Genomic DNA, 15,600 nt, shown 5'->3' on the forward strand with positions numbered 1-15,600 from the left:
CTTTTTTAATTTTATGCCTGCAACACGTTCCAAAAAAAGCTGGGACAGAGGCAACAAAAGACTGGGAAAGTTGAGGAATGCTAAAAAAACACCTATTTGGAACATTCCACAGGTGTAAACAGGTGACTGTTATATAAAAGGAGCATCCCCGAAATGTTCAATTGTTCACAAGCAAGGATGCGGTGAGGTTCACCACTTGGTGAAAAACTGCATGAACAAATAGTCCAGCAGTTTAAGGACAATATTTATCAATGTACAATTAAAAGGAATTTCGGGATTTCATCATCTACAGTCCATAATATCAAAAGATTCAGAGAAGCTGGAGAAATCTCTGCACTAAAGCGGCAAGGCTGCAAACCAACATTGAATGCCTGTGACCTTTCATCCCTCAGGTGGCAGTGCATTAAAAAAACGGCATCATTGTGTAAAGGATATTGCCATGGGGGCTCACAAACACTTCAGAAAACCATCCATCCATCCATTTTCTGAACCGCTTACCCTCACTAGGGTTGCGGGTTTGCTGGCGCCTATCGTAGCGGACTTCGGGCGAGAGGCGGGGTACACCCTGCACTGGCCACCAGCCAATTGCAGGGCGCACAAAAACAAACCACCATTCATACTCACATTCACACCTATAGGCAATTAAGAGTCTTCAAACTAATCTACCATGCATGTTTTTGGAATGTGGGAGGAAACCAGAGTACCCAGAGAAAACGGCACAGGGAGAACATGCAAACTCCACACGGGATGCCAGATGTGCACCCAGATCCACAGAACTGTGAGGCGGATGTGCTAACCAGTCGTCCACCGTGCCGCTTCAGAAAATCATTGTCAGTTAACACAGTTCATGGCTACATATACAAATGCAACTTAAAACTCTACCATGCAAAGTGAACGTCATATATCAACAACACCCAGAAACACCGCCGCATTCTCTAGGGTGAGCTAATCTGAGATGGACTGACGCAAAGTGTAAAAGTGTGCTGTGGACTGACGAGCCCATATTTCAAACTATTTTTGGAAATCATGGATGTCATGTCCTCCGGGTCAAAGAGGAAAAGGACCATCCGGATTGTTATCAGTACAAAGTCCAAAAGCCAGCATCTGTGATGGTATGGGTGTGTGTTAGTGCCCATGGTATGGGTAACTTCCACATTTGTAAAGGCACCATTAATGCTGAAAGGTACATACAGGATTTGGAGCAACATATGCTGCCAACCAAGCAATGGCTTTTTCAGGGACGTCCTGCTAATTTCAGCAAGACAATGCCAAGGCACATTCTGAACGTGTTATCACGGAATGTTGAGCAACTTAAATTGTACATCAAGTAATGGGAAACAATTCCACCTACAAAGAAAGCTTCAAAAATCAGTGTACTCAGTTTCCAAATGCTTATTGAGTTTTGTTCAAAGGTAAGGTGATGTACCGAAGTAGTAAACTTGCCCCTGTCCCTCTTTGGAACATGTTGCAGGGAGGAAATTTAAAAGGCAAAAAAGTTAATCAGTTTGTACACTATATCTTGTCTTTGTGCTGTACTTCATTGGAATTGGAAAATCTCAGTGGAAAATGTAGCTTAAATGTGCAAAATGTGGCATATGGCTGCAATGTCTTTTTTCAAAATTGTTTTAGTTGTGATATGATATTTACTGTCAACAGAGACATAATATAAACTGATTATTCTCAAAGCACCTTACCAGTCATGTCTTTGACCCCTACTCTTAAAAAAGTGCTGTTGTTCGGAAGTCCCAGATCAATTTAGCAGTTAAACATACAGTGGAAGCGGTTTAACTTCTATAACAATAACTGAGGAATAGAGGATCTCAAACTTCAACAAAATCTATTTTTAACAGCATGAGTTATCACCTGTAAAGAGCTGTGGCTAAGGCCTTGACAATATTTTCTATTAATGCTCATATACAGCATTTTAAACCCAATAACGTTCTATAATTACAGTTACAAAGACGCAACAAGAGGCAACAGGACCGACGGAAACTATGATCTTGCACTTCATAAGCCTTGTTTTCGCATTTTCATTCAAGACTTGTGGTACAGCGACATTTAGCCATGCTGACAGTATAATTGAAGTGACAACTGGTGAGATCAAAGGAAATTCACCTCATATCCAGCTACCAACAGTCAGTTACAATAAAAAATCTCGAAATATCACTGAAGCAATCAAGGTGGCTCAAGTAACAACAGCCAGCTTCATAACTTTCCTGGAAACTAATTCATCGAGCGGAATGACAAACATCACAAAAGTAATTAAAAGCACTGTATCTCCAGTGCCCAAAAGATCCACCCAAAGCCAGGACAAAGAACAAACGGTCCCACCCTCTACTACTGAAATTACCCATTTGTCTACAGACTCAAACCTCCTCTCTCACGCAACCCAGGACAAAGAACAAACGGTCCCACCCTCTACTACTGAAATTACCCATTTGTCTACAGACTCAAACCTCCTCTCTCACGCAACCACATTTCCTGACAACAAACCTACAAACACAGATGGAGATACAACACAGTTCACTGGCTCAAACAAACCTTCAATATTCATTGTCATTACCAAGCCCAACAAAATACAAGAACCTCCAAAAGAAAAATCCAACAATGTACCAATTCACAGTCAAGTAGTGGCAGGACTAATAGGTGTGGCTCTGTTATCGATGGTCGTTGGAATCTTGGTCATCTTTGTGAAGAAACGCAAACTTCAGAGACAGCAGATAACAACAAATGACTGGGCTGGGCCTTCACCATTTCTAATCCATGGAGATGACAATGGACGAGTAACAATGAGGTCATCTAACCAGATTTCTCTTCCCAGCTTCCTGTCTCAGAGAATTTCCAATAGGTTGTCCTTTCTCCCAGAAATACAGGAGGAGTCAGAAGCCATAACACCAGGTTCTACGTTTGGAAGTACACATGGAGGGATTACATCTGAACAAGAGTTTGACAACAAAAGTGCACTGGAAAGCACTCATACAAAAAAGATTGATAATTCTGCCATTGTGACCTCTTCAATGAAACCAAGCACCACAAACGGCAGTACTGCCAACGAAAACCGTAACTAACTACATATATCAGAACTGCAGACAATGACGTTGGGCAATCTTAAGCATGAGTAAAAGCTAAAAACAACATATGTAGTTGATATTATGCTCTTTTAGAAAATGTTTCATCTGTGACTGAGAACAAAGGGACCATAGCAACTTGGTGTTACACAGTTGAAAGAAGACTGACATTCATCTCAGTCTCAAATGTGAGTTGTCAGAATAGGAATATCCTCATGAAGATACTTCTTACAAAATTGTAAATATCAAGCAACATCTATCACAAGATAATGAGACATCTTAAAAACCTGAACGATTAACCGTTGGAGTTGAACAAGAAGTGGACAATAAAATAATTTCTACCAACGAAAAGCTCCATAATGAAAAATGTCAAGCTACAGTACCTGAAGAAAATGTCTGTCAAGGGGAAAATAATAGCTCATTTCTCATTAATGTTCTTATTTCACATATTTTGTTGAATAAAATGTTTCCATCTGATTTCAAGGGATTAAAAGTGAGTGAGCATTTTAAACTAAACATGGTGGGCATTTTTATGTATTGCATTTTAAAGACCGCATGTACTGTATGTAATCATTAAGATTTTATCTTCTTTTCATGCATATTTAGTGAATCCTTAACTAGATTTTACCCAAATAGGATGTTTTGAATATATTTTTCATAACAGGAATTATATAAAAAATATAAAAGCATATTTAAGAGTCTGCAAGGTCTACATTGGGGATTTGTGTGGCCAGCTGTGATCATTACACAGTCCAAAAGCTGGAGGAGACAACCACCACAGTATCTTTCCCGTAATCAGCATTAGGCTGATCAAAGCAGGGGCAATGTACAGAAAGTATTCAGACCCCCTTAAATCTTTCACTCTTTGTTATATTGCAGCCATTTGCTAAAATCATTTAAGTTCATTTTTCCCCTCATTAATGTGCACACAGCACCCCTTATTGACATAAAAAATGGAATTGTAAAAAAGAAAAACTGAAATAGCACACAGCCATAAGTATTCAGACCCTTTGCTGTGACACTCATTTAACTCAGGTGGTGTTCATTTCTTCTGATAATTTTTTAGATTATTCTATACCTTCATTGGAGTCCAGCTGTGTTTGATTATACTGATTGGACTTGGTTAGGAAAGCCACACACCTGTCTATATAAGACCTTACAGCTCACAGTGCATGTCAGAGTAAATGAGAATCATGAGGTCAAAGAAACTGCCTGTAGAGCTCAGAGACAGAATTGTGGCAAGGCACAGATCTGACCAAGGTTACAAAAAAAATTCTGCTGAACTTAAGATTCCTAACAGCACAGTGGCCTCCATAATCCTTAAATGGAAGACGTTTGGGATGACCAGAACCCTTCCTAGAGGTGGCAGTCTGGCCAAACTGAGCAATCAGGGGAGAAGAGCCTTGGTGAGAGAGGTAAAGAAGATCTCAAAGATCACTGTGCCTGAGCTCCAGTCATGAGATGGGAGAAAGTTCTAGGAAGTCAACCATCACTGCAGCACTCCACCAGTCGGGCTTTTATGGCAGAGTGGCCCGACGGAAGCCTCTCCTCAGTGCAAGAAATATATGTATGCGCGCGCACGCACACACACACACACAAAATGGGGCAAAAAAGTATAATTAGTCAGTTAGTTCTCCCACTTAAAAATATGAGGGCCGTAATTTTTGTCATATGCATACATCACCTATGTGAGACAAAATGAGAGAAAAAAAAAAAAAAATCCAGAAAATCACTGTCTGATTTTTAAAGAATTTATTAGCAAATTATGGTGGAAAATAAGTATTTGGTCAATAGAAAATCTCAATACTTTGTTATATACCCTTTGTTGGCAATGACAGAGGTCCAACGTTTTCTAAGTCTTCACAAGGTTTTCACACACTGTTGCTGGTATTTTGGCCCATTCCTCCATGCAGATCTCCTCTAGAGCAGTGATGTTGTGGGGCTGTCGCTGGGCAACACAGACTTTCAACTCCTCCTAAAGATTTTTGGGTGACTGTGGCTCAGTTGGTAGAGCGGCTGTCTGCATGTCGAAGTGTCCTTGAGCCAGACATTGAACCCTAATTTCTAATAATTTGCTCCCAGTGGGCCTGGCAGTGCCTTGCAGGGCAGTTGTCACCCATTAGTGTATGAATGTGTGTGAGTGGGTTTTGGCACTGTGATGGTGTAGATAAAGCGATATATAAGTGCTTTCCATTTACCATTTCTATGGGGTTTAGATTTGGAGACTGGCTAGGCCACTCCAGGACCTTGAAATGCTTCTTACGAAGCCACTCCTTCGTTGCCTGGGCGGTGTGTTTGGGATCATTGTCAAACTCCGACTGCAACGGACAATCAAAACTGCTGAAAGGATTGTCGGTACCCCCCAACCCACCCTTGAGGACTTGCACGCTGCCAGAACTAAGACAAGAGAATGCAAAATCCTCTCGGACCATCCACATCCCGGTCACCAGCTCTTCCAGCTCCTTTCCTCAGGTAGGCGCTACCGATCAATGCAAATTAGAACTAGCAGACATTCCAACAGCTTCTTCCCTCTTGCGATCAACTTCTTAAAAACCTATCCTACAATTCTATTGCAACATTCTGGCAATTTTTTTGACTTGAGTTCGTTGTCACATTTCTGTGGGGCCAATTACATATTACTCGTGCACTCACTGTAGTAGTCTCGCCATGCTGCACTATTTGCATATCTGTTGTTGACCAATACTGGCCACTCATGCCAGAGTAGCATCTGCTCCATTTGCCCACTGACTGAGGAGTGTCTGCAACATTTGCACAATCAACATTGTCCCAGATTATTGCGATACTCATCACTTTAAACTGCATACACTCCTTGAAGTCTTGGCGCCCTTTGCACAATGGTCACTGCACCGGACTATTGCAAAATTAGTCATTTGAACTGCTCTAAGTGCTAGAGGACTCTGCATCTTTTGCACAATTGTCAAAAAATAAATAAATTTTAAAAAATGTACCCGCATTACCAGATAACTATTAACCCTTTATTGCTCAGTGACTGTTTTTTGTCAATGTCTTTATGTCTCAAAGTGTTCGCTATCAATTGATAGCGACTGTTGTCGTACTCGAGCGGCTCCAACTACCGGAGACAAATTCCTTGTGTGTTTTTTGGACATACTTGCAAATAATGATGATTCTGATTCTGAAAGACCCAGCCACATTTCATCATCTATGCATTTGCTGATGGAAGGAGGTTTTCACTCAAAATCTCATGATACATGGTCCCATTCATTATTCCCTTTGCAGAAAAACAGCCCAAAGCATGATGTTTCCACCCCCATACTTTACAGTAGGTATGGTGTTCTTTGGATGCAACTGAGCATTCTTTCTCCCCCAAACACAACAAGTTGGGTTTTTACCAAAATGTTTTGGTTTCATCTGACCATATGATATTCTCCCCATCCTCTTCTGAATCATCCAAATGCTCTCTGGCAAACGTCAGACGTGCCTGGACATGTACTGGCTTAAGCAGAGTGACACGTCTGGCACTGCAGGATTCGAGTCCCTGGCGGCGTAGTGCGTTACTGGTGGTAGCCTTTGCTACTTTGGTCCCAGCTCTCTGCGGGTCATTCACTAGGTCCCCCCATGTGGTTCTGGGATTTTTGGTCACCATTCTTGTGATCATTTTGACCCCACGGGGTGTGATCTTGCGTGGAGCCCCAGATCAAGGGAGATTATCAGTGGTTTTGTATGTCTTCCATTTTCTAATAATTCGTCCCACACTTGATTTCTTCACACCAACCTGCTTACCTATTGCAGATTCAGTCTTCCCTGCTTTGTGCAGGTCTACAATTTTGTTTCTGGTGTTCTTTGACAGATCTTTGGTCTTGGCCATAGTGGAGTTTGGAGTGTGACCGTTTGAGGTTATGGACAGGTGTCTTTTATACTGATGAGTTAAAACAGGTGCCATTAATACAGGTAACAAGTGGAGGACAGAAGAGCCTCTTAAAGAAGAAGTTACAGGTCTGTGAGAGCCAGAAATCTTGCTTGTTTGTAGGTGGCCAAATACTTATTTTACACCATAATTTGCCAATAAATTCTTTAAAAATCGCACAATGTGACTTTTTTGGATTTTTTTCCCCTCATTTTCTTTCTCATATGTGAGGTATACCTATGATGAAACTTACAGGCCTCTCTCATCTTTTTAAGTGGGAGAACTTGCACAATTGGTGGCCGACTAAATAATTTTTTGCCCCACTGTAATATATATATTTCAATCCATTCATTTTCTGTACCGCTTATCCTCACTAGGGTCGTGGCCGTGCTGGAGCCTATCCCAGCTATCTTCGGGCGAGAGGCGGGGTAAACCCTTAACTGGTCGCCAGCCAATCGCAGGGCACATACAAAAAAACTACCATTCACATTCACACCTACGGCAATTTAGAATCTTCAATCAACCTAACACGCATGTTTTTGGGATGTGGGAGGAAACTGAAGTGCCCAGAGAAAACCCACGCAGGCACGAGAAGGACATGCAAATTCGACACAGGTGAGGCAGAGATTTGAACACTGGTCCTCAGAACTGTGAGGTTGATGTGCTAACCAGTCGGACACACATACACACGCACACGTATAGATACATACGTGTGTATGTATATATAAGATTGTATTAACATACTGTGAAAAGTCAAAGGAAATGGGAAAATTTTTTTATCTCAAGATCAGAACATACTGAGATTACAAGGAAAATGGATGCACAGCTCTTACCGGCGAGCCACATAGTAGAACACTGGATTGCCATTCTTTGAAGTACCAGCCTGGTAGAAGATGTTGAGGGTCTTTAATGCTTTAAATTCCTCTTTTTCATGTACCTGGTGTCTGCAAGACAAAAAGAAAACTTAGAACCTTAAAAGCAATATTAAAATATTCTTTAAAGTATCCTTTTATAATGTGAGAGCTTTCAGATTTCATAAACCAATTGGATTGTGCTATAAAAAAGTGCAAAACTGAGATGTAGTCAAGTATTTATTTCCGTTTGCTTCCGAAAACAACCTCGGCAAATTTATAAATTGTAAGTTAACATTTTACAACAAGTTAATTTTTTGTAATGATTAGCAGATGGGTGAGCAAAGTTGAACTGCCTAGACATTTGATGCAATACTATTAAGACATTTCCTGTGTCAAAACGTGGGAGAAAATTAGCAGAATGAGAAACCAACTGAAACATACTGTAGACAGGAAATGAACACTCGTGATACAGTATTTTGGACCAACAGCTTTTTTTTGGAGCAGAAATAAATTATCTGCGGGGTAGAAAGAATGTGCAGGCATTGTGTACGTAGTTAACAAGTTCAGAAGAAAGAAGGTGAATCTTACCTGGTCATGAATTCTTCAAATTTGGAACTAGTCAGGTTGAGGCTGGACCAGTGAGTGTCAGCCACAGGCTTGTGTTCAGGTGGCCCCAGATACGCCAGCAACGTTGCCATTTTGTCAAAAGGACGCCTGCCCACAGCCTTGTGGTCTCTGGAGAAAATAATGTTTTTTTTTTTTTTTTTTAATTAGCAAATAATTCACACCCTGCCATCTATCTAAACTAGAAACAAACAATTGTCGTAAAATATGAATTAATTATATAGGCAGAAGCATTGGGCCACATGCTCACTGCACCTACTGAAGTGAAAATAGAGTAGATTGTTTCACAACATCTCGAGTAGATTGTGGGATTTTCGTTCCTGCCTAGTTTGGGGGGTGGGGTGGGTCCACCTCCCACACTCTGGGGCGGGTAAGTGGGGTGCTGGCTGGAATGTGTGGTGTGGTCCCGGGGTCGGTGCTGCGGGGCTGGGTGGGGTGGCCCTCTTTGTTTGTGGTTGTCCTGTCTGATGGGCCCGACCATCACCGATCACACACTCACACCATCTATCCATCAATCCAATTTATGAGCCGCTTCTCCTCACTAGGGTCGCGGGAGTGCTGGAGCCTATCCCAGCTATCTTCGGGCAGGAGGCGGGGTACACCGTGAACTGGTTGCCAGCCAATCGCAGGGCACATATAAACAAACAGCCATTCGCACTCACATTCACATCTACGGGCAATTTAGAGTCTCCAATTAATGCATGTTTTAGGGATGTGGGAGGAAACCGGAGTGCCCGGAGAAAACCCACGCAGGCACGGGGAGAACATGCAAATTCCACACAGGCGGGGCTGGGGATTGAACCCCAGTCCTCAGAACTGTGAGGCTGATGCTCTAACCAGTCGGCCACCATGCCCCCACACTCAAACCACTCACTGTAAATATTTATCTCACTAGTCACACCTGGGCATGCGTACATATCCAAGGGTTCCTGGGGGACTGGTATGGGGTCGGGAGGGTGCGGGGGTCGGACCGGGTTTCAGTAGGTCAGTGCCATTTTCCAGTCCGGGCGCCCTGCCCTTCTACCCTGCCTGCCCCCCAGGATTTTAATGCATCACACACACGGTGGGGGTGGCATTGGGTCCCTGCGGCCTCCTCCAGGTGGCCGGTTGTTGTGGCGTCTCGGTGGGGCCGGCAGACCACCCTGGGTCCCTCGGGGTGGGACGTGTCCCATCTACCGGGCTTCTCTCGGGTGGACGCCTGAGCCCAATCCAGTCGCTCGATTGATTGGGTGGGGTCTTCAGCCTCCGTAGTACACGCACAGCAATTACAGGACACGTCGGTCAGTCATTGTGCATGCAAAACGGTGTCAATTCACTTGCATGTGTCCACAGGCACACACCCCTGGGACTTTTTCGCTGGGTGTGGTGCCACTCACTTGTTGCGACAAACAACTCATGAATATGCAAATTGCTTGGTTATGCCCTCACTCACACTTTCATCCTATAGACTTTTATAATTTACACTCCCACCACATTTCAGTTGTACAGCCGGGTTCACGACCCTTGCCCTGCATGCTTCTTCTCCTGTCCTTGTCTTGTCCTATCTTGTCCTGTGCTGATTCTCAATAAAAATCCATTATAATACTAAGAAACCACAGCGGCAGCTTAAAAACTCCACTGTGACACAGTAAAACTGTTCCGGCATAAAAGGGCTACAGATCCTCCATTCTGCTTGACTTAACAGCCGAACAGGACAAAATAAATAAAATTTAAAAATGACGCACAGTCATGCTGGAACAAAACCTTCCCTTCCCCAAACAGATTCCACAAATTTGTAAGTATATAATTGTGTAACAGGTCTACATTAAATTTCAGGATCGGGGTCTAGTCCAACACCTGATTAATTAATTAACTGATTAAGAAGTGTGTCTGGTTACTTTTGTCGATATAGCGTACATCAAGCTGACCTGTTGCTGGAGAGGTACTGGCCAATTCTCTCCTGGTTGTTCCATAATAATCGGTGGAGCGCGAGCACATTACCATCACTGATGAAGGACAAACTGTGGTTCACGGAGTCACTTGGTGGAGAGTCTGATGCTATGTCCAAGAAAAAACTGGAGAAACCAGGAATAAAACACAAATTAGACTTAAACATGAAGTAATGTATATATTCATACACATTATATTCGAATAAGTCACTATCAGTGACGACTGCAATAGGGGCAGGTGTGGCAGCCCCGCCAGACCACCGTATGGTGCATCATTTTATTTTTATTTTTTTTACAACATACCTTCATTTTTGTAATTTAACATATAATTAGGATGAGCAGTTTGGAAAATGGCTAGATGGATAATCATATACACTGTTCCAACTTTGTATGCATATAGGGTTCTAGCTAAACAATTGTGTTTTTGATTTTTCTGGGAAGCATTTGCATATTATGTCCCCAAAGTGTTCTGCAAATTGACTGTTTGTTGTACTAGAGCGGCTCCAACTACCGGAGACAAATTCCTTGTGTGTCTTGGACATACTTGGCAAATAAAGATGATTCTGATTCTGATATGTTAAAAGTATAATTTGTGTAAATAGGGGTGTCCCGATCTGATCTTTTGATCAGAAATCGGTCCGTGGCAAATTAGTATCATATCGGACTGGATCTAAAAATACAAGCAGTCCATTCCATTCCATCCGATCCAGCAGCGCCCAGACGCCATGCAAATCCCACGTATCACTAGAACAGGTTGCTAAGGTGCTAATATAGTAGCAAGCAGTAAGAGTGACTGTTGCTTGCTTAGTCGTTTACTGACACTCCAGTTGAAGTTCACTGTAAAACTAAACTCACATGGCAAAATAATTACACCTATTGAATGTTCAAATACATCACAGACTTCGTTTTTTCTTAATTTTTGTTCACAAAAATCACGACCTCAAAGCTAATACACAATGAATGAAAAACACCATTGACGAGCTAACGAAAATTACCATCGAACTTGCAAAATAATGAATATTGGTACACAAACGCTGTGTAAACACATACAAGCGTGCAATATAACAATATTGGAATACAGTCTTCAAATTCTGTGAAGAATGAGTTATAATAATAATACTTAACCGTAACAACTCATTTCTTTGTTACTGCAATGTGTATCTCATTGCGTGTATCACACTACCCCTCAGAGGTGAAGATGTGTGCAGCAGGAACAGTGATTGCCAATAAAACTAAACCGCAGTTACAACAGTAAGTGTAAGTGTATTGCCGCAGATGTGGAGAAAGCAAATGACATTCCCACCATATACTGACAGTAACAAAAATAACTGAGTTGAACTTTGTTATTCTGCACTTTAAAAATATAACTTGTATTTAATATTGAGATTATTTTTCATGGTTTACTAATTTTGTATTTACTCCATTCAAATGTAGAATATGATTATGTACAAGTTAGGCAATTTAAATATATAGTTTTGTTATTGGTTTTATTGACGTTATTTTTCAGGATTTCCTAATATATTTTTTTCATTTATTTAATTTAATTTTAGTACATTCTTATTTTCAAAGTTACTTGATGTCACATTGGTTAATTGAGTCACTTTGGTTAATAATAAATGGGTTCGTTTTTCTCATACCATATTGGCTGATTATTCTCATCTGTTGGAGTAATATCAGTTCATCAAGCCTTTTCTAAAATTACATACTACAAAATAAGTAAAGTATGTATGGTTATTGATGTCTGATCGGACCGAATTCTGTATTGGCCAAAATTCAAGGCTGCAATATTGGTTTTGTATCGGAAGTGAAAAAGTTGGATAGGGACATCCCTGTGTGTAAATGCCTATGAAGACCCTTATGACATCTAAAATTATTTGAGAGGTTTTAACCTGCATTCTATGTACTGTAAGTGTGTTACATTTATGAAATCAATGAACGGCTAGAGACAAAAAAATATTTCTGCATGCAACAAAACTAAGCTCCAATAGTTACTTTCAAATAAAATACCCAATGTCTATTTGAGTCCTCGTAAATATGAATTAAAAATCCAAACTCAAATTATCCACCTGCAGCAAACCAAAAATGCCATCTGCTACTGCGTGCCATCATTTTATTACATATAGAGGGATCTCGTTTGAGGCGCGTCCCGCGTCTGAAACAAAAAACAATTAGCAGGGATGCATAAAGTACAATCAATCTACGTCTTCTGACGCAGAGCTATGGTTGAGTACTCTGGTGTGGTGCTGGAAAGCCGACGTATGCATTTTTGGGGGGACGAGACAGGACTCTAGAGTGCGACGAATTTGGTCGCATATGCGTCCTAATTTCCGAATGGTGTGGCAAAAAAAAAAAAAAAAAAAAAAGAGGTTGCGTACAGGTGCCCAGCCATTTGAGGACGACAAATTTTTTTACACAACTTGAAAGCAGACACACGATGGGTTTCATCATCTTGGTCTCTAAACCAATCAGCAATAGTGAAGAGTGGGGACCCCTCTATCTGATTGGCTATGTGCGCGTCTGTGTGCGTGCATGAAAATGATAGAATGTTATAATGGCCAAATAAAATTAATATTAATTGCTCAGTCTTCATCCCATGAGATCTGGCTTTCAGTGTAAAACGGCTGGTACATCTTCAAGCAGAGAATAAACCAGGAATCTTTACCGCTCCAGTATCTCTTTATATTTGGTGTCTATGGTAAAACATGACAGAGGGGGTCAAACATCAGCTGTTATGATGCATATTTTGAGCAAATTAACCACATTATTTTAAAATTACAAAATTATGATCTTCAAATTTGAAATTCCCTTTCAACAAACGAACAAACGGAGATAAAAACAAATGACTCATTATTCATTTCCCAAAGAAACAAGGAGCCGCAGCAGAAGGCATATGAAAGGGCCACATGCGGCTCTGGAGCTGAGGGTTGCACACCATTGAACTTGGCTGTCCCAAAAAAACATTGACACCTTTGTTTTCCTGACAAAGAACCTTACAGTGGCCAAAGAACTGTCCATAATCAGACAATGTTGTTGTTGTGACTCACAACATAAGTTGGACATTATTTTTGGGTTTAAATGTTCAAGAGAAAAGACGTTCACGGTTTTGTTCAAACGTTTAACAGTGCTTGATATGGTATCAAAAAAATAAAATAAAATTCCAATTTTATTTTAAATTGTATGCCTATTAACATCCTAAAATTATTTGTAATTAATAAAAATACAGAGAATTTAAATTTCCAAGTTTTGTCATTTATTATTACACTGCTTTTACTGATGTTTACAGCTTTTACCATGGGATCCAGGTACTTTATACAGGTAGAATACCTAGGTCATAAATTTGGTTTAGTGACAACACTATGGCAGATGGCGTGAAAGTGTTAAATGACCTCTGTGTAGTTTGTAACCGGCCATTTCCTGCGAGGTAAAAACAAAAAACAAAAAAAGAACTGCACTTTCATAATTTTCAAGCAATGTGTTGCATTGAACACACCATTGCAAAAGATTGCATTGAGATTGCACATAAAAGGCAGGATAAAAACTACACCCCAAACAAAACGTATTGAAAACTTGCAAAGCATCCTTTTTTATTTATTTATTTGTATTGTTTTATTTTTCCAAAGCATCCGTCAAAGGAAATCTACAGTATGAGGGTGGATGATAGTTGACCTCCAAACAGAAACTCTGAGAGGTAATTCTTGCATCCACAAATAATAGAGGTAGAAACTATCCACGGGTTTAAAATTTCAATGAATAAGAGTTGTTAAGGTGATATCAAAGAGGGGCTTCCCATGTAAACATGTAACTTGATCAGCAAAGATTTTATTTGTTCGAAATCTCATTTGTATCATCTCTGTAATAACAGAAATAGGACTTTTTTAGAGGTTTTACTTTTTTTTTTTATAATTGTAGCGGATAATTTGTAAGACTATTTTCAATAATTCTGAAAAGCAATACTGCTGCCTTCATGGTAGTTAGGTTTAACAAAATCCTCATTGTAAAAGCTAATATAATTGTTGATCCTTAAAAAAATTTCAACGTAAACTGCATTACATTTTTAGTAAAACGAACAAAAACTACATCTGTAATAATTTGGAACAGTGTACATTCATCATACATGTATTTTATGGAATATTAATAAGCCTATTTTTAAAAACTGTAAATAAACTTACAATGCTAGCAAAAGATAGTAATGTGTGTCAATCTGACTTCTTGTCCCTGTCGGCCCTCAGTACATGGGCACAGTGCAATTATCCCCTGATTTACCATTCAAAGAAGCTAGTGGCTGGTATATGTTAATAATGATTTTCATTAGGCTTAGAATGTACTGCAGTTTTCCAGGTATGGAGGCTGCCGAAGTGGTTGCCAACCAACGTTCTTCATGTAAAAATTCCACTGATCACCATTTACTATTTCTATACATAGAGCAAGTCTGTCTGAGCAGGTAAGGAAAGCAATGGTGGTTAGCGGTCAGTCAAGGCATTGAGTCAATGTCTGTCTTACCTCCGGGCTGAATCAAAGTTGTTCTTCACAAAATCATTGAAAGGCCTCATGTGCTCTTCCTTTGTAAATAAGACATGGTTTGCAATGCTCTGCAAAATCTAAAGGAAAAGATGGGATTGACAATTATAGGAACAACCAGTAAAACTGACGCCCTCCACTGATCTAAGCTTTAAGGCGGTGAGTGTCCATCGCCCTAGTCAAGATGATCTGGTCTGAAGACAATCAAGATAAAACTCTTTGCCCTTAATGCTAGGTGGTATGTGTGGAAAACAGGATTAAGGTGAACGTGGAGCCTTACATTGTTAGTGGGGGAACAGCCTCAAACTCAGTTTTTGTCAACCATTGACATCCAGTGCAAATTCAAATAAAACATTTTCCAAATGGTCACTGAGTGGCCCTGAGGATGTAGGTCCAATCAATAAATTAATGCAACTGTATGAAATAATCTGTTTTTTAAATTTCTTAATCTAAATGAATTTTATTTTCTTCTTGAATATTTCTTTTTCCTCATACAGTGGGAGGAAAAAGTATGTGAATCCTTTGGAATTTTTTTAAATTTCTGCATAAATTGCTCACCCCTCCTTGAGCCGTTTGTGTGTTTCAATGATCAGAGGAGCTAAATTGTCTGGGGCTTCACGCCCCTGGTAGGGTCACCATGGCAAACAGGTCCTCGGTGAGGGACCAGACAAAGCACGGCTCAAAGACCCCTTATGACGAAGACAAAATATGGACTCAGGTTT

General features: G+C 40.5%; 2 protein-coding genes across 7 annotated transcripts in view; one reads left to right on the top strand and one right to left on the bottom strand.

Annotated features, from left to right (window-relative positions):
* LOC133405194 (uncharacterized) overlaps positions 1–3,565 on the top strand; it is a 4,112-nt gene extending 547 nt beyond the window's left edge. The window contains exon 2 of the mRNA XM_061681952.1: positions 1,954–3,565. Coding sequence (XP_061537936.1) covers positions 1,954–3,068 — 1,115 coding nt within the window. The 3' untranslated portion in view covers positions 3,069–3,565. The remainder of the gene's footprint in view (positions 1–1,953) is intronic.
* nf1a (neurofibromin 1a) overlaps positions 1–15,600 on the bottom strand; it is a 155,606-nt gene that overhangs the window by 46,085 nt on the left and 93,921 nt on the right. For all 6 annotated transcript variants that reach the window (XM_061682142.1, XM_061682138.1, XM_061682141.1 and 3 more), the window contains 4 exons: positions 14,861–14,958; positions 10,340–10,486; positions 8,397–8,543; positions 7,788–7,898 (listed from right to left, as the gene is read on the bottom strand). In XM_061682142.1, the coding sequence (XP_061538126.1) occupies positions 7,788–7,898; positions 8,397–8,543; positions 10,340–10,486; positions 14,861–14,958 (503 nt within the window). The remainder of the gene's footprint in view (positions 1–7,787; positions 7,899–8,396; positions 8,544–10,339; positions 10,487–14,860; positions 14,959–15,600) is intronic.

This window comes from Phycodurus eques, chromosome 7 (genome assembly GCF_024500275.1).
Source record: "Phycodurus eques isolate BA_2022a chromosome 7, UOR_Pequ_1.1, whole genome shotgun sequence".
Lineage (NCBI taxonomy): Eukaryota > Metazoa > Chordata > Actinopteri > Syngnathiformes > Syngnathidae > Phycodurus > Phycodurus eques.